General features: G+C 34.0%; 3 protein-coding genes across 5 annotated transcripts in view; 1 reads left to right on the top strand and 2 right to left on the bottom strand.

The window, feature by feature from the left end:
* Positions 1–3,019: 3,019 nt before the first annotated feature.
* Positions 3,020–7,546, bottom strand: LOC122716274 (heparan-sulfate 6-O-sulfotransferase 1-B). Its single transcript, XM_043939190.1, has 4 exons — positions 7,030–7,546; positions 5,843–6,246; positions 5,154–5,333; positions 3,020–3,812 (listed from the first exon to the last, which is right to left on the bottom strand). Exons 1-4 carry the CDS (start codon positions 7,466–7,468, stop codon positions 3,495–3,497), a joined length of 1,341 nt encoding a protein of 446 aa, XP_043795125.1. The 5' UTR covers positions 7,469–7,546; the 3' UTR covers positions 3,020–3,494.
* A 691-nt stretch (positions 7,547–8,237) lies between these two features.
* Positions 8,238–9,309, top strand: LOC122716222. The gene is made up of 2 exons (XM_043939105.1): positions 8,238–8,360; positions 8,679–9,309. The coding sequence occupies exon 2, from the start codon at positions 8,680–8,682 to the stop codon at positions 9,235–9,237; it is 558 nt and encodes a 185-aa protein (XP_043795040.1). The 5' UTR covers positions 8,238–8,360; position 8,679; the 3' UTR covers positions 9,238–9,309.
* A 12-nt stretch (positions 9,310–9,321) lies between these two features.
* Positions 9,322–22,072, bottom strand: part of LOC122716221 — a 70,001-nt gene continuing 57,250 nt past the window's right edge. For 2 of the 3 annotated variants that reach the window (XM_043939102.1, XM_043939103.1), the window contains exons 4-11: positions 21,009–21,149; positions 19,940–20,064; positions 13,854–19,796; positions 12,366–12,771; positions 11,508–11,927; positions 11,120–11,321; positions 10,835–11,038; positions 9,322–10,580 (exon numbers count right to left, since the gene is read on the bottom strand). In XM_043939102.1, the coding sequence (XP_043795037.1) occupies positions 10,401–10,580; positions 10,835–11,038; positions 11,120–11,321; positions 11,508–11,927; positions 12,366–12,771; positions 13,854–19,796; positions 19,940–20,064; positions 21,009–21,149 (7,621 nt within the window). In that variant the 3' untranslated portion in view covers positions 9,322–10,400. The remainder of the gene's footprint in view (positions 10,581–10,834; positions 11,039–11,119; positions 11,322–11,507; positions 11,928–12,365; positions 12,772–13,853; positions 19,797–19,939; positions 20,065–21,008; positions 21,150–22,072) is intronic. The other variant, XM_043939104.1, reaches the window with a different exon arrangement.

The raw sequence follows: 22,072 nt of genomic DNA, 5'->3' as shown, positions 1-22,072 counted from the left end.
CATGAATTAATTTTTATTTTAATTTGGTATATTGTAAAACAACCATATTTCTTTTATATAATTGTTTAATAATCAAATAACATAATTTTAAATATGTGTACAACTTACATATAATATTTTTATATAATATATATATTTATATATATATGTCTGTATAAGATTGTATATAATATTGTATACACAACAATTTATTGTTCTTTAATGATTTAATGGTATGGTATGTACACTGGCTTACATAAGGTACCATTGGCTTAGGCCTATACTTTACTTTATTAGGCTACTGTCATGGCTTTTTGTTTTCATTATTATTTTTTCATTATTATTTTTGTTACAACTTAATTTCATGCTAAAAATTTCATATTATATATTAAAGCTAGGCTTTCATTCACACTAATCCAATGAATATGTGCTCATTTTTTACAATGCTCACAATGTAAATACTTAAGTAACTATCAATCTCAAATGTTTACAAATAGTCACAAGCATTCCATTGCATATGTAATGAGAAACATTTCAATATGTATGATAAAAAATGGCAGAGATAAGTATATGTAATTATTGAAACTAAAAAAATTAATAAAATAGTAGACAATGATTCTAAATATGTTAATTTTAAAATACTGCACACCCTGTGTGATTTAAGTTCGATCATTTCTGAATTGTTTGGAAATCTTAACATATAATAAAGGCAAGTACGCGAAAATAGCGATATATTGCTAAATCTGTTTCTGTGCATCAATTGCTTAAAAGATTGTTTGTGTTTCATCCAAGTTTAATATTATACCTATAATATATTATTATTGTACCTATAGTATATTAAGTGGAAAGATAATAAAGTATATCTTTCGACTTAATGTAATTATAATGATCACTTCATTTAAGAACATATAAAAAATTTTTCTTTTTACAATTGCTTGTAATATGCTCTCTGCTCTTTTCATAAAAACTTATTAAATCTTTGGTCCTTAATATTACTTTTAAATGATCATTATTGTTAATAATATTATAATGCTTAATATTATATATATTTGTAAATATAGATTGTTCATAAATTGCTCACTTTTAAATGGTAATAATATCAAATTAATTTTTATGTATATTTTCAAATAATATTTTAAAAACATTATAATTACAAAATCAAATTGATACTATTGTTAATCTATTACAAGTTAACTTAAAAAATATATTTAATATAGACTGAGAAAGAAGAAGCCTAAAATTTATGAACAATAAAATGATATATTTTTCTAATTAACATAAATCATTTGTAATAGCAAAGTTAAAGATAACAGATCAATTTGTTTTATATCACTGATGGCACTCATTTTACAATTTAACTTACAATATAAGTATGGTAATCATACAGAAGATCAATAATATTCGTTAAAAGCCGCGTATTCATCGACGACTTAAAAAATTATAAATATTTATATTTAATATACAAATATACTTATAATGATTCGCTTAAAATGTTAGCTAAAATTCCACATTTGTCGAGATAAATATTGAATAATATGAATATATTCGAGAACATCTATTATTAATTAATTAATAGAATTAATATTATTTTAATATTTCTTTGCTTCTATTGGACGCAGAAAATAATGAATTTCAATTCGATGTATGGCAGTCATAAACGTTTGCGAATATTTACGTTCGTGTATGCCATATATTTCAACCAATCATCAAAGAGTTTATAGATCATTTACGTAATTAGTGAATACGTAGCTAAAGAGAGCATTTGCATTTTGCTTTGTAATGATTTAATGTTAGTTAGTTACATATATTTAATATATAAAGAATATATTACATTTATTTTATGACTGAATGATGTAAAATATTTTATAATGGTAACCCATCGAGTCTTATTGCACGTATGATTTCAACATATTAAATATATAATCTTTTCAATGTAATCTACATTTTTAATCAATCAATAAATTTCATTAATTTTTTACGACAAATTCATTAAAATGTAAATTTGATACTTTCAATGTTTGTGTGTGCATTATAATAAAAAATAAAATTATCGAAAGAAATGTAATAAAAATGATACTTGTGAGCAGTTAGATTGTTAAATAATCAGTATCTAAAGGCTCTTACACACATTGAAATATATTGTGATCGATTCAAGCGATGGGTTTAAGTTAATGATTCACATGATATTGAAAATGATAAAATAATATTTCAGTCTCGTGAAAACCATTGATTTAAACTCATCGCTTAAGTCGATATATGTGCATCGCAATATGTTTCAAGATCTGCAGGCTGCTTAATATTAAACACATTTATCCAATGACCATTCGTTCCAACATTCACATGAACATTTTATCACTTAAACTATATAGATCGCTTTTATTAAACCTAATACCACTTCATTCAAATAACATTGCAAATGATTCTATTAAAAAATATAGATTTTTAGATATATTTACAAAATTAATTTGTAATATTTATCCTTCCATTGAAAACCCACTATAAATAGAGATTTTTATACATGTATTATGTCACTTTTATTATCTCTTTCACGTGTTAATTAGGAATATAAATTGCGATTTAATTTGTAACCTTTGATATAATTTTAAAGCAAGAAATATTTCATTAAAAATTTTTTCTAAATACAAGAATCTACACTTATTATTTTTTTAAATATTTTATAATTTGCAATAAAATAATTATAAAATTTACAATACACGATACATCGAAAGGAAATTTATTCTTTTTTGTTATAAATTCTTAAAATTCGTAAATATGAATATTCGTAAATTGAATATATATTATTATGCATATGATCATAAAAACAAGAAATTTAAATAAAAAAAATATGCTTTATAATTCATATCAATAATTTTAGTTACTAATTATAAAACTAATTTTTATCACGTTTGAGAAACAAATAAATATAAAATATTGAATATCATATAAAATACTACACACTTATATTTTTGCAAAACATCATTAGTTTTTTCTAAAATGTAAGTATACGTTTAAGAAATAATTATAATATTTTTTTCTAGAATTGACTTTTAACATAGATTAAAAAAATCTGTTTGTAAATTATATCTATACAAAATTTATATATAATAACTTTAACAAAGATTAAGCTTAACCGTGACATTCTAAGCAAAAATTGCATTAAATGGAAGAACTTTCTATAAAAAAAGAAAATTTTAAAAATTGAATATTTTGAATATTTTAAAAATCATAAAAAAAAATTGTGTAATTATACATATATCTTTTTATATATAGCTATTGAAAGAGGATCTAAAGGTTATTTCAAGATCCTCTCTGAGCTCTCTTTGGTCTTATCCATAATATTTTCTATAAACACTTTTGGTAAGTTCCATGCAACAAATGCATGTAATAATTCTATGTAAAAGACATTTTTTCTTTCAAGGATGATTCCCTGAGATGCTCAGATTCAGAGCAACATTTCATTTGCTTAGCTATGAATGCAAAGCATCAATAATATTTATCATTAACATACTTACATATCATTCAACATCTGTAGTATCTTCTATAACAGAATCCCAATTGAATTCCGTTGCACTTTGTCTAGAAGGTAATTCCCCAAGGTGTTGAAATCGTTGTACAAAGTATGGATCGCGATCTTTAAGTCGTTTGAATCTTTGAAACGCAAGATTCTTTGCGAAATCATAAAGTTCCAGATCCAATCTATTCAATCTACGCACAGCATCTAACTGTTCCACGCTTAGGGTAGCCATTGTGGCAGCGCTTAATGTCGCGTTATGTTGTTCAAATGCAACGGCAAATCTCATTCCAAATGTTTCTTCAAAGGAATATTGTCCCACCTATTCGATTTTAATTTAATTTTATAATATTTATGCACAATTTATACATTTATGACAATACAATAAATAAACGAACTGTGTGTAAAAACTTTTAATAATGTAATACATTTCGCAAAAAAATTAGAAAAAAAAGTATATAAAAATAAATTTAAAATTGAACAAATTTTTTACATGAAATTCTGCTACAAAAAATTTTTTTTAAATATATTGCATTCACGTAACTAAATTTAAAAAAAATAACAAAAAACAACAAAAGTTTAAAATTTATTAAAGTTTATAATTATTATTAAAAAGAAAGTTAGCAAAAACAGCATTCATTTTTTATGATAACATATATTTTTGGCAAAGAATTTCCATTAATTAATTTGCATTATAAATTTAATCATATTTTTATACGATTCAAAAATAACAATTTATATCAAACAATTTTTTCCTAATACTAATAGATAAAAAAATTATTTGAATGCATTCTACAAACATATTAGTATTTTATATAAAAAAATATGTGAATATTTATGAATATTTTAAATTGGTAAAAGGAAAATTTAATGATATTAAAGAATAATATTCAAATAAAATTATCAGATAAATAAATAAATTTATATAAATTAATTTATTTATTTCATCTTTTACAATCAATATTCAAATAATTTTTTTTATTTTTCAATTTTTTAATTTCATTTTTGTTACGAATATATTAAATGCAATTAATAATAAATAATAATAATAATGTAAAAATATTATTTTTAAAATATATTTATTAAAATGAAAAAAATGCCTTTATAACTAAAACAGTAAAAGCATGGGATGTTTACAAGCATATTCAACGTTCGTATGTACGGATGGGCAAGACAAATATTTACATTAAGAGCTACTTTCCAAGATGATTCTTTGGTACAACATAAAATGTCTTGTTAATTCAGACGGATCAAGCAACTTAGAAGAAAATAATTTTTTCAAAATTTGAAAAAATTGATGAATAAAAATTTATAAATAAATCGAAGCATACAAAATTAATAACATTAATGCTAAAATAAAAAAATTATAAACAGCTCTACAATATACAATACCAGAATATGATAAATGCAATCAATACACAATTAAAAAATAGTTATTAAAGATTAGAGATCAACTTAAAAACTTTTTAAGAACTTAAAAATATATATACATAAGTATATGGAACATGCGCAACGTGTATTAATTTAAATTATAAATCCATAATTTTTTACCCATGAAATAGAGAGCATTATTAATAATGCAAGCAACATATGAACACATAATATAAAAACTTGCATATATTTACATGCATTTAATTATCAATAAAAAAAAATTAATTCTTACTTTTTGATATTCAGTCAACATGAAGAAAGGCATGAATTGCAAATTGTGCTTAGCGCTAGCCAACATGAGACGATCTCTCTCCAAACTGCTGAGTGTAGAATTGTAACAACCAACAATTGATAGATCAGCCAACATTCTTGTTTGACGATTGCTTGCCAAATTATATGGACACGCCATAAACTATATAAAAAATAATATTGTGAAAAAAGATTTAATTTTTAAACAAAATCTCGTTTTATAACCATTATATGTTTTTCACTTCACTTTTTAATATATACATATTTCATATATATATATATATGATATATATATATATAATATATTCAATATAAAATTTATTTTTCAATATAAAATACTTAATATAAATACAAATATATTTATATTTTAAATTGTTACATCAATTAAATAAATGTTGTTTTCATAGGAGAGAATATATCTATACAAAGGAAAAAAATTATATCTATCTTAGAGAAGAAAAAGACAAATACCCTCAAGATAAGGAATAATACTTATCTTAATGTGTTTCTATGTATGAAAGCCTTTTAGATAACATAATATTTTATTCATTAAAGAAATCATTGTTATGGATTCATGGAAAATATAATATACAAAGATATTTTTAAATTGAATTATTTAATATTGAATATATATAAATATTATTGAATATGAAATTTATGATATAATATTACCTGTTCTAAAGAAACTCCTTGCCAACTAGACCCAGGATAACATTGTGGTATATTTGCTTGAATTCCTCCACACCAATGACGAGCTCCTCTCCAGGTTGCACCTCTTTGTACATGTCTAAATTCAGATAAATATCGTGCAACAGGATCCCTTATTATAGTTATATAAAAGTATCTACGTTTTATTCCATCTCCTTCAATTTTATTTAACTCAGTATCAACACAACTAGTTAATTCTGTCCAGTCAGCATGTAGACCACATTTCCAACCAGTGGAATATCTTGAAAAAAGCCAATTTTCATTACGATTTGGACGGAAACAAAAACAACGCTTGCGTCTTCTTTGACAAGAACATGGTCTTTGTAGATCTAGATCTCTAACTAAATGTTTTCCAAATAATGTACCTCCTGTAACACAAAAAAATTTTTAAAAATTAACAAATATTCTCTAATATATTAGAAATTTGTTTTCAAATTTTAATTTTAATTAATTTTAATTTTTTCTTGGTGATGTCATTATCTTATACATTTATATTGAAAGTTTAAGCAAATATTTATGATATGCATATCCTATTATACATCTTGATAAAGAAAATCTTATGGGAAGCATACATGTGGAAAACAAAAAGGAAATACAGATATGCATGCATAGCATATTAAACAAAGCAACATCCCTGAATTGTTCTTTCTCCTTCTAAGATAGAGCTTGGAGGTTTCACAGTGCCTGATGAATAATGCAAAGATTCAGTTGTACAATGGTCAGAAGGGATGTTGCATTGTTTTTATTAAGTTATAGGATTGGTTGGTATTCATTCAAAGAAATCAAGATATGAAACAATCAAATAAAAAAATATATTTATGCAAAAATTCTATAGATTATTTCATATATTATATTATATAATTTATTATATATCATTTCAATATTTTCATTAAAAATAAATGATCAAATGAATTGAATTTCAATTAATATATAAATTAATATAAAATTATATATAAATAAATATAAAATTATAATGGAAAACAAAATTTATATCAAAACACAAAAAAAAAATAAATATTTTTCAAATTAAAATTTTATTTTGATAAAAATTCCTATTGGATATTTTTCATAACTTATAATAAAAGAACAAAATTGATGTATGAATATCTAAAAAAAAATCTGAATTAAATAATAACGCAAATTTTACTTACCAGTCTTCTGAATATGCAAGAAAACGATGACATCGTGACCATTGATATCAAATTGGAAAGTATCATTGGTAAACACGTCGTCGTAACCAAGGCTTCCCTGAATACTCTGCAATCTAAAAGCAGGATGTACCGAGAGCAGGCCATTTTTGTCGAATTCGACGGAGACGGAAGACAAACCGGAGCCGGGTCCAGCGGATAGACCCTCGGACAATCTTACGGACTCCTTGATCTCGCGGCTCGTTAAAGCACATACGTGATCGGGACAGAAGTAACCGAGATAAATGATGCCCGTGAGCGCGAGAAATAAACATATCCCTACAACGCTACGTAACCGAGTCCTCCGTGCTCGTGATTCCATCGTCGCGGACCTCTCGCATAAATTGTCCTTTATCAGGACCGAGAGTTCGCTAACGCCTTCTTCGCTTGACCGTCTGCCCATTATCGTACCCCATGTTTTTTCTTACCACTAAACACACCGCGTACCGCTCACTAATGCGGTCTGACCAAAACTACGCTCCCAGTGAACGTCGGCCATGACAGATACTGTATCCCTACCATGCGCCTTGTCGTATAGTCGCCCACCCGCGGTTCTCTTACGGAACATTGTCTGGTATTCGTCTGTAACAGTTTCTCTAAAAGTGAAGTGGGGAGATCAAGAATTTATTTTAAAGTGTGAACTACGAGAAGTGTACAAAGCTGTAACCATCTATACGTAAATACATATTTATGTTGTACTATAGTGCGTCTATTTAAAGCAATATTTCGTCCTTTTACATCAGGATTTCGGTAAGTTTTATAGTTGCATACAATGAAAGATTATTTTTGAAAACAATAATGATTACAATTATCTCTTTTGATTTATAATGAGGAATAAAATGTACATATTTTTTACTTTTGAAACATTAATTCAAATAATATTCTTATTTGAATTAATTTAAAAGCAATATGATAGAAGATTATGCGTAATAATCATGTTTCAATTTATAAAAATTTAATTATTATTTATATTGCTTATGAAAATTTCGATACAAATTCGATATTTTCTTGTTTAAACATTATAATTATGAGAAAAATAAGTTTTAAATATGTAAAAATTAAAAATTGTCGATACATTTATATTAGCGCCTTTTTTGATTACTCTGAAGTAAGTTGCAATACGAACAAAAGCAGTTATATATTGAATTACTTCAGATCATAGTCGTATACTTATTATAACCTAATTTTATCTGTCAAATTTTATAAATTTACTGTCATATGTATAAATATTATCATTTATATACATTTGTGGTGTAAATTGAAGTTATTTTAGTGGAATTCTTAAATTTTCTCAAGTAAGTAAAGTCGTATAATGTTATAATATTTATCACAAATTTTTTTAATTTATTTAAAATTGTACTACATTATTGATTTATTAACAACATATAAATATTCGTTTTATTATTAATTATTATTATATTTAATATTATATATATATATATATATATATATATATATATATGCATTGAACATATTATATAATTATATAATTAAGATAAGTATATATTACAAATTCTTCAAACTCAATATATTATGTATTTATATACTTAAATAGTAATACATTAATGAAAAAATATATGATTATTTTATTATTCTGTTTTTTAAATATTTAGAATGGCAGCTATTGAATTGTTAGAAGATAGAGTTATTGAATTGGAAAAAAAAATATATGGACTTGCAAAGAAAAAAGAAAATACATTGGAAAATCCTGTGATAGATAATATCTTGCATGTAAATACATTGGTTTCCTCTGCAATGTCAGGAAGAGAAAAAGCAAATCTAATGATAAAGCGATTACCAGAATTAAATACTTATTTAGATCCAATAATTGAAAGTTCAGAAATTCCTATAGAGGCCAAGCTTCAATTATTGTTAGCAATGGCATCAGAAATAAAGCAAAATCATGAAATGTTAAAACAAGTGCAAGAATTAACACCTGTATTAGAGACTGATCGTCTAAAAAATGTACCAGAATTAACAAACAAACTCAATGATTTGAATTTATCATATCTTAAATTATACGAAGATACTCAAGGATTAAATAATCATATAAATGAAGTGTTTTCCAAATATAATGATGTAATAACTAGTATTTCTGAGTCATTAATTACTATAGATGCTATTGTAACAACAGCTGAAATTGCAGCAATGCCCAAGAAACAATTAGATTAAGGATTTATTGTGTAAATAACAAAGAATTATTTATTGTATAAATAACAATAAAATTATTTATATTTAAAATAAGAAAGCTTAAAATTCATTTAAAATACATTTATTTTTTATCTTAGCATATAAAAATACTTATGCATTCATCAATGACTATGCATACATAAACATATTTTATTATTGTATCTCTTCATAACAATGTATTTTATTAAAATACTCATATATTATATACATTTATCTCCTATCTATTTTTTATCCTATTCTATTGTTCATTTCAGAAATCTCTTTTTACGATTTCTGAGACAAACTATTTATTATTGAATAATCAAATATATTTATTCAATGGTCTCTTGTTTCCAATAAATATTTTCATTTTACTGCTACTTTTTGTAATATCTAATAACTGGATTTACATAAACAATTCACGCAGACATTACACTAATCAGTAATACTACACCTCTGCTAACATTTTTTTGAGATAGTAAACTAGAAAGTGTATGTCAGCATAAATCTGTTAGATACAGTTGTTACACGAAACTTGTTGGGTATTCAGCAGAATAAATGAATGTGTTAAATTGTTTTACATATTTGAATACTTGTAAAACAGCATTCTTAAGAGACCTAATTTCCTAAACATGTAAAAAAAAAGTCTCTTACAATGTTAAGCATATTAAACAGTCACTTTATACAGTATTTACAAATAATCTTAATTGTAAATATCTTGTATCGCCAATTATGTTATCTCCGTTATCTTTTCACTTTCTGTGAGCACAACTTGCCACAAAATATTACAATATTAATTATCGTAAAGATATTAAAAAAAAAAAAAAATCATTCAACATTTAGGATATATTTTTCTGATGCAGAACGAATTATGGCCGCGATTACGTATTGCTATCTATCAAATCCGCGTTCTTCGCATTTAAATAGGAACATATTGTGAAAAACAAAGACGGATATAAATTAAGTACATTGTTTTTGTTTCATGAATTTTAACAGGAACTTATACGTTCAACAGTTCCTTTTCGATCGACTCATTTAATTTATTCGTTCGTTCATTCATTGTATCGTTATGATCAATTCGTACGAATTAAAAAAAAAAAAAGAAGAAAAAATTCATCTAATGTTCGCATATTCTCGTGGAAAGAACGAAATCACGTTATAGCGCTTTAGCTTTGCGTTTGCAAAGCAGGTACGGAGTTTCGCAACCAAGATAATGCAGGTTCCACGCTGGAATAAATTGCCGGATGACCTCTCGAACATCTGCTGTGATGACTTAATAGACCCTGAATTTCCCATCTGACCGATCCTCCTCCAGATTCACACATTAGGGGTGCTCCTTCGTCGTTCTATAAAAGAGAGAAAAGAAAAATAGGAATAATAGAATAGATTAATCACTCTTTTTCTATTTTCCTTAACTCGTCGATAAATAACTATAATTTAAATTATTTCATTTTATCGCATAAGAATTGAAATAAAAGACAAATCATATAGGTGAAATTTATCTTAAACTTTATACACATAATTGTGATTTAACGATGAGGACGATAGGAGGATTAAAAAATGGAATTAGAAAATTGCAGGAAAGAGTCAAGAATCTTACGTAGCAAGGTCCTTTATTCGTATCAGTGAATCCAGCGCATATGTTGTCCTTCGTAATGAATCCTGCATAGTGAGTGGTCGCATTGCATTCTTCGATATCGTACGTTGGCAATGGCAGGAAGTTGAGGTACTTCTGTAAATCGATCTCACCGTTCACAGAAAATCCCCATCCAGCCATCACGCATATTTGTCTCGGCTGGAATTGCTAAAAGGTAAACACACGCATATTTTCTTGGCTAATATTTCTAAATATTCTTGGTATCAAATATTTTCCTAAAATACAAACCTGTATAGGATGTTTCGGAAGGCAGATGGCGCTGACATTCCTCGAGAAAGTTAAAGGCTTCTCTAATTCCACCAATGCGATATCATTGTTATACAAGAATTGATTGTACTTCACTTGAGGATAAGGAATGATATTCCTTACAGGATGCGCTTTAAGCAGGTTTTCGCCGGTGAAAAGCTGCCATCCATTGCTCTGCTTATATCTAAAAAAGAAAAAGAAAAAAAAAAGACAAATATATCTGTCGATATTCAAAATTTCTTCAAGATTTAAAATATCGTTTCGAGAATTATATCTCATCAACTAATCGATTACAAATTCCATTCAAAGATTCATATCCATTCAAGATTGAATATTAATTTTCATTTTTTCAATCGATCTCGATATTCACCTGTGGATGCAGGAATAACTGGCAAGCACGTGCATAGGACCCAATATGCTGGCCGTGCAAGCAGCACCGAGTTTAGGTTCCTTCAACAAAGCCACGCTGGACCATTGTCCTTCGCTGGCCGGAGTTCCACCAACCAATCTCGCTGTTGGTCCTTCTCCGTAATCGGATCCGCAAGAAAATTCTTGGCAAGTGATTTGCACGACTTTGTCAGAGACGCAGAATTCGACTTGCTCCAAATTCGTGACCAATGGCGCATGGTGATTGGGATTCGCCTTTAATCTGAAAATCTTCTGAGTTTTGTCCCTCGTTTGGAACTCTGTGCTCTCGGAACCGGCGAATCCTAAAGATTGGCAATAAGAGGTACTGAATTCCTCGCTCCATCCATCGGAACAAACGAGACGGTATTCGCCGTTGTATTGTCTGAAAAGAGAGAAAAGTTCCAGTTATTTTTTTTTTTTTGTTGCAGAAGTTTATTTGCGAAATTAATCTTTCTCGGTATATAATTAACGATAATAATCGTTCTGTAGAAATTTTTTTCCTACGTTTAATGAGGTGATTAAGAGAACGACACTGAAATGAAGTCGTTGTATCTAAACCTTGAAACGTAATTGCGAAGTAGAATTTTATGTTAATTACTTTTAGATGATGATAAACAGAAGAATTAGGAAATAGAGGAGGAAATTAATAAGATTTCTCTCGAAGTTAATTAAACATCGATAAGAACAGATATGATTTGACGCAATAGAATTATGCGAAAGAAATGATAAGAATACTTTAAATGACAGAGATATCGTCATTTTTATTAGAATTTAAGAATTTTAATCTTTAAATTTTTATGTAACGATGTTTTATACGCACCTTACTTTCAGTAAAGGAGTATCCGATTCTTGAGCACCAACACTCCCGGCGTTATCCTCTTTCTGTCCATCCGTCAACTTTTTCTCTACAGTCACGTTCGCCATCAAACAGCCCCACTCGTCGGAATGATCGGGGCAGTGTTCTATTCCATCGCATACTTGATTTTCAGGCACGCATCCCCCTGTTTGACACTTGAATTGATCGAGACCGCAATCGCATAAATTTTCGTCCTCTCCTTTCGCACATTCGTCGACCCCGTTGCAATGCCACGTCAATGGTATACACCATTTCTCGGTTGGGCAGAGGTATTCGTCGTTCCCACAACTTTCGGCACAATTGTACTCGTCTCGATGATCCTCGCAATCTGGTCGGCCGTCGCACTGCCAGATACCAGGAATGCATCTTCCTGAAATTAAAAATACAACCATTCTTATTCCTCTATAATCTCTTCATAAACTTTCAAGAAACTATCAAGTTGTAAATAGATGAAAGAAGAAAGAGCAAGGGATTAATTTTAGAAACGAATCAAAACAAGTATCTTAACTTCGATCCGCCTAGATTGTTGGATTTTAGATAATATCACGAAGTAAATATGATATTTGTGAAATGGATTAAGTGGATGAGTGTCGGTTAGATAAGACAATAATAGACGTAACTAATTATACCACTATTTTTTTCAGGTCGCTTCGAGAAGCATCCGTTAGCTCTAAATAGTTGGAAAGATTAAGCAATTTGCTCGAACGATAAGTATTGACACCGATAACCCGATAGGAGAGAAAACATCTCGTTCGATATATCGGAACATTCCTCGCTCGATTGCGAAATCCTGCATTAAACGGGATCCCATTAAGTCGAGCGTGTATTATGTCACGTTTTTCCTTTCACTTATTCCTTCCCTGATGATAATTCACGTTCTGATTTGCATGCGATCAATCAATGTGCAATGTGCATGTGTAATTGTTGAAAAATTTATTCTGACCTCTTGTTTTTTATTTTGTTCAGGATTGGTCAAGGTGGAACGTAATTGGCCGAAGAAAAAAGTAAATTAGCGTGTAATATTATTCCAAAAGCCAGTTATTTAACAAGATCAGCAAGAAAACGTGGTGACCCAATTTAACAAGAAACACGCGAAGTTGTAGAAAAAATTCCTCGCAAGATTCTATGAAAATGTTACGTCCGATTATTTAAACGTATAATAAAAAAAGAAAATTTACGATCACGGTATATATGCAGTTTATACATTATGAGCAGCTTTATATTCTATATGTACAAAATGTGAGTAGATTTGAGAATTGTTTTTCTGCTAGAGATTCAGTATAAAGTAATTTTTTTAAGAACAATTTCTCATTGTATTCTCACTTCAATGTTGCTGCCTTGTTAATCAATCTATCTCCACCTATTTTCCACCTTTTTATCACGAGACAAAATTTCTAATATCAAATCTCAACTAATTGATTAATCTTTTATTATAATTATCAATCAACTTACCACTAGGACACCTGAATTCGTCGAATTGACACTTCCATTCCTCGCAGTTCTTCTCGTCGCTCCCATCATCGCAGTCGACGATTTTATTGCACACCAGGTCTCGTTTCAGGCATTGCCCACTAGCACATTTGAAATTTCCTGGACAACCTTCGCAGTTCAACTCGTCCGATCCGTCCGAGCAATCGTTCTCAGAGTCGCATTTGGCAGACAGTTTCACGCAATACGCGCCATCCCTGGACGTTCCATTCACGCATTGGAATTGTCCAGCAGCGCACTTGGAAAACACGGCGTTCGAAGGTAGATTCAGGAACGAAACGTCTATGTGGCTGGTTGCTTCCACGGTTACAGTTTCAGGTAATTTCGTTTGCATCAATGAAACGTCAACAGTTGTGCTCGAAGGAATGGGCGATTGGTTTGTAGGGAACGTGGAGGAATCCGTTTCGTTTATTTTTTCGTCGTTTAATGTCGTCACTTGTTCTGGCTCCGTCGTCGTATGATCTTCGTTAGACGATTCCTTTGTTATCGATGGATGTTCCGTTGCAACGTCTGATCGATGGAAATGATGCAAGTTTCGAAGAGGTACGAAAGGTTCTGTAACAAATTCTGGCTCTATGATCTTCTCTGAAACGGGTATGAAACTGGGATACTTCTTTGCTGCGTCTGGCACTGTTATGCTGGTTTTACCACCGATACTTTCATTTGCTACAGAGGATCGAACTTCCGTTTGATTTGATCCACTGGTAGTCTCAATGATTTTCAATTTTGGTACAGAGTTTTCTTCTTTGCCAATGGCACCGATTGCCTCCTCTTTGATCTCCCTCACCGTTTGTGGCGTTTCAGTAGACGATAATTCTGGTATATCCGTTAACACGTTCTCCTCGTTCTCCTCCAAATTCAATTCTTTTTCTTTCTTGTACTTGTACTTATCAATAATCTTTTTGTCGGTTGATTTCTTCTTCACTTCTAAACTCTTTTCTAATGGGATCACTTTTAAATCTTCCTCCGTTAGATCCCCCATATTCAAGTTAGCCTTGGGCGTGGTCATGACAAAATGCGTCCTGTAGTCGAATCTTACTGGTACAGTGTCATCTTCTAATATCTCAATCACAGGTTTAACATTCTCTGTTGTAGTGGAGGTCTCGGACATTTTCTGCGATTCTGTCGTGATGGCAGTTCCATTGTTGGACGTCGAAGGAGAAGGTTCGAGCGTTGAACTTTCTGTCGCATTCTCCTTCGTACTTTCCTCGACGCTCATTGTCGTCGGTGCTTCCTCACTTGTGTTATCCAACATTGTAACACTTAACGCGTTATCATTACTTTTATTTCCCTCGTTTTCCACCGCACTGGCCATCGAATCATCAGCAGTATCGTTCTGACTATTCATTTGTCGTTCTGATGAATTAATTATTCGAGTTTCATTATCATTCGTATCGATAGCAAGCATTTCCTTTCGTTCCACGCTCTCAGAAGACACGTTTTCCAAGTTGCCAGTCTTCGTTTCGATATCTGACCTCATGGTGGAGGTGGTCAGCAGCACGTCGTTTTCAGTAGTCTGCAATTCTTCTGGCAATATTGGTATCTGGGCAGTAGTTTTCGTCTCCATCGACATCACGTGAGTAATTGGTACCTGAACTGTCGTTCCATCCTCCCCATTCTGGTGTTCCGTGCCGTTGTCCCTTCGAGGATTCTCCTCGGTTACAGTGGTGCTCTCCACTTTCTCGGTCGTCGACATCTCTTGCTGTATTTCCAACGGTAGCACGGGTATCTGAGTGGTCAGCCTGGCATCCTCTGGATGCTTGTCAGGGATATTTCCAATCATGGCCAATGCGTTTTCGGTGTCGTTCGTCGTCGTTACGTTCGTTCCATCATTTACACGAGATTCATCCGCGCTAAAGGATTTTCCATCGCCATTCATTAACTCATTAGATCCGTCCTTAATTCTCTTTGACACTTCTGTGTCGTCCTGCTGATACCCTTTGCTCAAACTGTCATCGGTAATGTCGTTATACTGATCCTCCACAGCATTCTCTTCTGGCTTTTCCGAAGATGCTTGAATCGTAACGTTATCTTTCGATTTCTCGTTCTCTTCTTCCGCGATAACTGGGCCAGCTTCCGTAATTCCTGATTTATCTTTACTCGAATCGTATTTCACGGTAGTTTCAATCTCCTTGAACTGTTCCTCTAACGGCACCACTTTCAACGCTTCTTCATCTTCCTCAGAAGCTATTCCGCTCTCATTCTCAATCGAAACGTGCTCCTCGTTCGTTGACTTGTCGGCATCGTAAGTGAGCAATAGGCCATTTTGAATCCCGGATTCCGTATCGTTACTTTCAACGGCGTCTAACCCGTCACCTTTGAACCCACGACCCACTTCGTTCCGCTCATCAGACTTCGCGTTATCGCGTACAACGTCGTGGACGTCGTTCAGAGAATCCTTTAATTCGGTTTCGTTAGTGTTTCGTTCCGTAGAAGGAGACGTTTCCATCAAAGGTTTGTCGGTGATCACATCTTCAACGTGATCTTCGAAAGGATTGGGCACGTCCTGCTCGTCCTTGTCCAATCTAGGCGCCTTCTTCACCTCCTTTTCCTTCTGGACATCCGGCAAGAAGGGGGACATATCGTCCGCGTGCTTGTCATAACCCGAGTCAAATTTCTCCGTGGCGTGTTCGACCGTGTTCTCAGGGAACATTGCTGGATGCAGGGGATGATTGGTCGAATGGTCCAAATTCTCCTCATAGCGAACAGAGTCGCTTAAAGAAACCGCGTTCTCGTCTGGACGTACAGTTGATCGATGGAGAGTCGTCTCAACAACTTCTGTAGAGGATGGAATTTTACTTCTTGGCGAATCTTGGTTAGGGATGTTTGTCGACGATCCATTCGATGAGGATTGGACGCTTTGTTCGGGAATCAATTGTGGAATAATTGCATGAGGATCGTGAACTTCCGTGGTGTGCTCCGTTTTTGGTATCAGCATAATGTGCTCTTCCGTGTCGTTTATCAGTGGTTCTATCAGAGGTTCCACGTTATGGCCGAAATTCTTTGGCAATTTGGGGAAGACGGTCGTTGGCATGTGTTCAATAACGTTGGTCTCATTCGTCTCACGAGGAGGTGATTCAGGTTCCATAGTGGATTCATTTGACGATGTATTCTGAGATTTAGACTCTTCGTTATCCATTTCTGTGATGTTGGTCTCTGCAACGGGATTCGATTCAGTTGTGCTTTCCGATTTAGTGTCTGTCACTGTGTTAGGGAAGGTTATCTCAGAATTAGTGGTGGATTCTATTTCAGGAATTAAAGATTGAAGATTAGTGGATGAAGTGGAAGAACTAGATTCTGAAGAGGAGTTCATCGTTTCGTCATTATTTATGCTTATTGTAGTGTATATAGTTGTTTCATCTTGTGGCATGTTGGTTGTTTCAGTGACTTGCTCGTTTTTGTCCATTTCTATAGAGCTTGAAGTTGTTACCTTTTCTTCATTGTCTTTCATTATCATAGTTGTGTCTACAACTGCGACACTTGATTCCGAATGATCGTCAGAAAACGAATGATTCGATGTCATAGTCTCTTCGATATCAGGGATGAGAGGTATCACTGGCAAAGATTCATCATTGCTTGTCATTTCATTATTTGGTAATGTAGTTTCATTAATCATTGGCGTTGTAGATTCTGACTCCATGTTTGTAGGAACATTGGGTGTATTTGTTGTTTCTTTTTCAACCATAGGTGATTCTGTGGAAGAGGCTGATTCGTTAATTGATTCAGAAGATTCTTTATTCACAATTAGAGATTCGGTAGAAGATTCAGTTTTATCAATAGATGTTTTCTCGGTAGAATCTTTTGGCACTATAGTGTTTTGCATTTCGGTAGAATGTTCAATAATAGGAGGCATATTTTCACGAGATTTTTCATCATTGGATAATTCTGGTTCGATGGGTGACAAGGTTGATGATAATTCGTGTTCGGTAGAAGAATCTTCTTCTCCGGATGTTTCAGGCCTAACAGTGAAATCTGATTGAAGAGGTAATTCTGGATGTTCGGTTGCAGTTAATTTTGTTGATAATTCACTAGCAGGATTTGCTTCAGTAATCGGTTCAGGTTCAGCAGAAGGTTCTATTTCGGTAGACGGTTGTAATTCTCCACTAGGTTCAAGTTTATTAGATTCAGTAGATTGTGGTTCCATGGAACTGACTAGTTCGGTATTAATCATTTTTGTGGAAGATTCTGGATCAAACTCTAGTTCATTAGGAGACTTTGGTTCAGCAGACTGTTCAGGCTCAGCAGACGGTTCTGGCTCAGCAGACGGTTCAGGCTCAGCAGAAGGTTCTGGCTCAGCAGACGGTTGTGGCTCAGCAGACGGTTCAGGTTCAGCAGACGGTTCTGGCTCAGCAGGAGGTTCTGGCTCAGCAGACGGTTCTGGCTCAGCAGACGGTTGAGGCTCAGCAGAGGGTTCTGGCTCAGCAGAAGGTTCTGACTCAGCAGACAGTTCAGGCTCAGCAGAAGGTTCTGGCTCAGCAGAAGGTTCTGGCTCAGCAGACGGTTCAGGCTCAGCAGAGGGTTCTGGCTCAGCAGAAGGTTCAGGCTCAGCAGAAGGTTCTGGCTCAGCAGACGGTTCAGGCTCAGCAGAGGGTTCTGGCTCAGCAGAGGGTTCAGGCTCAGCAGAGGGTTCTGGCTCAGCAGAGGGTTCTGGCTCAGCAGAGGGTTCTGGCTCAGCAGATGGTTCAGGCTCAGCAGAAGGTTCGGGTTCAGCAGACGGTTCAGGCTCAGCAGAGGGTTCTGGCTCAGCAGAAGGTTCGGGTTCAGCAAAAGATTCAGAACTGGATTCCATTTCAGGTTTATGTTCAGCAGTCGAGAAGCTTGAATAATCATACGTCAAGTGATCGTGTTCCGAATGATCATGCATCGAGTGTTCATGTTCCGAATGATCATGCATCGAATGATCATAAGTCGAATAATCATGCATCGAATGATCATGCTTCGAATGATCATGCTTCGAATGATCGTGCATCCAATGTATCGAATCAGATTCGTCATTGAACACACGATTCTCTTCCGTCGTGGCCGTCTGCGTGGGTTCCGGTTCTGCTGAAGAATGTGGATATACGTGAAATTCGTGTTCGTTATCTTGTGGCGCGTGTCCATTGTGCGTTGTTTCCGTGCTGAAGTCCAAATGATCCCAATTGTCGGGTCTCCTCGGTTCAAACACCGACCCAGGTCCTCTGCTTCTTCCCTGCACGTAATCGTGCACCACTTCCGTATTGGTCTCCGGCACCTCGTCGTCCATTTCCACGTTGCTCAAATCATTCTCATTGACGCAACTCTTTCCATCACTGGCCAACATCTTTCCAACTCTGCTGCAGAAGCAAACGAACAGACCCTTCGAGTAATCGTAATTGCACCCTTCTGAACACCCAAGACTCCCGCTCTGACAATCGTCGACCAACTTGGTCACCTTTAAACTGTTCAAATGATAGTGTCCAATCATGTTGCCACTTTTCTGCAACGTTTTCTCGATCATCTGTTGCGTTTCTTCTGGGATGGAACGCGGTGGATAACTTATCCTAAACTTCACTTCGCCGTCCCTGTTTATGTCATACACTTTGACGATCGTTTCGTTATCCATTGGCTGCCTCAACATGCTCCTCAAGTGTTCTTCTATCTCCGTGCTCACTTGTCTGTACACTCTCGACTTCGGATCGCTTAGATCGTTGTCCCATTGGAACTCGTCTAATTTTAGCACACCGTCCAAGGCGCTTGGGACAGTGTTGTAAAGGGTTTCGTCGGTCGTAGGCCAAGGTGGGAACGTCGAAGTCGCGGGTGGCGGACTCGGCGGAGGATTCTTCATGTATTCTTGACTCTCGGCCGTTCGCACGTCTCCAAATTGCCGCGAATTCTGCTGAAGATTCTCCAGAGGTTCGGAAGTCTCTTGCGTCAAGATTATTCCAGCTAGGACAGAATCGATCGATTAATTTTAAAGGTTAATTTTTAAACGATTGTATCGAAATTCTTACTACTCGATATCGATACTCGGTCAGCATATTAAAGACAAATCGTGGAAATTAGGAATTTAAAACGCGAGAGACACTTACTCGCCGCCAAAATGGCGATGATGACAGCTATCAGCACGACCGCCAAGCAACATCCCCAACAGGCCATTCTTCTCCAATACGAGCTCCTCGATCTCTTATCCTTCGTTACGTATAATTTCTCGCCCCTGTAACACAATTTCACCCGTAATTAACAACGATGACCACGAACCGATCTCGATTCACCCCCATCCTGGACCCAAAATAAGCGTATTTTGTACAGCACTGTGCTTTGCCAATGTTTCGAGACCTTCTTTCAGCGATCAAATAGGATTAGAAGCTTCCCTAAACGAACAGACACCATATCCTGAAACGACTTCGTCGCGATTAATCGACCTCCTTAATCGAACAAAAAAAAAAAATTTCCTCCGCTTATTAATCATTGTTTCTTTTTTATTCCTCTCGTTTTCGAATTTAAAACTCTCGATATATATATATATGTATACATATACACATACATATACATATATATATATTTTCGAAAAAGAATTCCATGCTCGTTTCATCTCGCGACGAATGCTCGCGTGATCGGTAGTGTCCACGTGTTGGGAGTGCTTGCTTCTGAGGTAGTGTTGTAATTCGTTTCTTTGCTTGTTAAAGGCCTGTTAGGCATACATCCTCCAACAATGATAATGATGCTGCGTGTGAGCGACTACTCGGTGAATCCTGAAGCACCTAACGGGATAAAATATAAAATATATATAAAAAAAAAAAATACATACATATACATATATATATTTATAAATCTATCCTCAGCTTCTGTCCAACTCTCTAATAGCCATTTTCTAATACGTCATATCCCGGTGCATTTTGCGAGAATGCTTGTGAATATATATGCTTGTTGGCATTCCATCGTTGGGTGTGTCGTCATTCGATGATTAGGGAGGGAAGAAGAGGGGGCGGGTAAAGAGACGAGGAAAAAGAAAAAATGCTCGGGGAGCAGCGGGGGTTGTAAGCGAGTTAGTTTCGTAGAATATCGTGCGCATCCACCATCTCGTTCATCGATCAGCACACACACACACATACTCTCTCTTTCTCTCTCTCGTCTCCTCGTAAGCATCCTTCAATGTACCTGAGGGCTGTCAGCCAGTGGGAATAGTCGACCAGTCCGGCGGCAGGGTCTCTCAGGCTGAGTCCCTCGCGGCCGACGCCGGGGCCCAAATCAAAACGCACTCCAGCCACGGTTGTTTCAACCTCGGCCTCGGGACCCCTGCTAGGTATCGTGACAACAGAAAACACCGTCTAACTCTCTACACTCGGCTCTCTGCTGCTGGCCTCTCCGTCGTGTATGCGTCTCTTACGTATGTCTGTCCTTACGTTTTTTTCTATTCGCGCGTGTGTACACGTTTGTTTCGTATGCGTTTTGCCTTCCTATACGTGTGCAGATTATCGTATCTGTTCGCATCTGTTTGTAGGTGTGTCGGGGAGGGGGTGTGTACAACTCTGTCGCGGTCAGCGGAGGCGAAGCTGTGTATGTAAACGTGACTCTAACGTTAGGGAACGATCTCGCGTGGAGCATGTACGGTTCGCTTGATCCTCGCGTGATCCGAGTCCTCCGCCTCCATTTCTTATTTCTTTCTCGGCCCTTGATTTTAATCAAGCTGATGCATCGGCAGATGCGGTGATTAATTTTGAATCATTGGATTTACGTACGATTTTTTTCGTTATTTTTGTCCTTCTTTTTTTCTTTTTTAAGATCGAATTGAATGAGGGATACAGCGAAGGGTGCGTTAAGTATGGATCACGTGGATCGTTTTTTCAATCACCGATGATTAAAAATTTCAATGGAGGATCATCGGTACTAAACGTCCGTTTAGAAGGGATAGAAGAGATTTCGATCGTGAAGTTATCCACGAAACAATGGAAGATAATATAAATTATATTTGTATATGCTCCCTGCGAAGATGACGTTCAAATTCTATTGCATAATTTGTTGTTACGGAGCATTCTACTACTCTTGCTTCTTCTCTAGACAATATGTAGCAACAGCCTCGCAAGATATTTCGTGTATTTCGTGCTAATCGGGCAAACAGCATAGATCAACTCGCTACTTGCTAAAAATCATCTTCGAGAAATGCTGTTTACGTCGCCTCGAACGAGAAGCAAGCGATAAAAAAAAGAAAGAAAGAAAGAAAG

Source organism: Apis laboriosa, unplaced genomic scaffold (assembly GCF_014066325.1).
Source record: "Apis laboriosa isolate Shangri-la unplaced genomic scaffold, ASM1406632v1 scaffold43_cov150, whole genome shotgun sequence".
NCBI classification, from domain to species: domain Eukaryota; kingdom Metazoa; phylum Arthropoda; class Insecta; order Hymenoptera; family Apidae; genus Apis; species Apis laboriosa.
Note: the sequence above shows the minus strand (reverse complement) of the source record. Positions and strands in the feature narration are given on the sequence as shown.

Coding starts and splice junctions, on each gene's coding strand:
- LOC122716274 (XM_043939190.1), bottom strand. CDS start 7,468: ATGGGCAGACGGTCAAGCGAAGAAGGCGTTAGCGAACTCTCGGTCCTG. Junction 6,247..7,029: donor CTTGCATATTCAGAAGACTG/GTAAGTAAAATT, acceptor TTTGTGTTACAG/GAGGTACATTATTTGGAAAA. Junction 3,813..5,153: donor TGTTGACTGAATATCAAAAA/GTAAGAATTAAT, acceptor AAAATCGAATAG/GTGGGACAATATTCCTTTGA.
- LOC122716222 (XM_043939105.1), top strand. CDS start 8,680: ATGGCAGCTATTGAATTGTTAGAAGATAGAGTTATTGAATTGGAAAAA.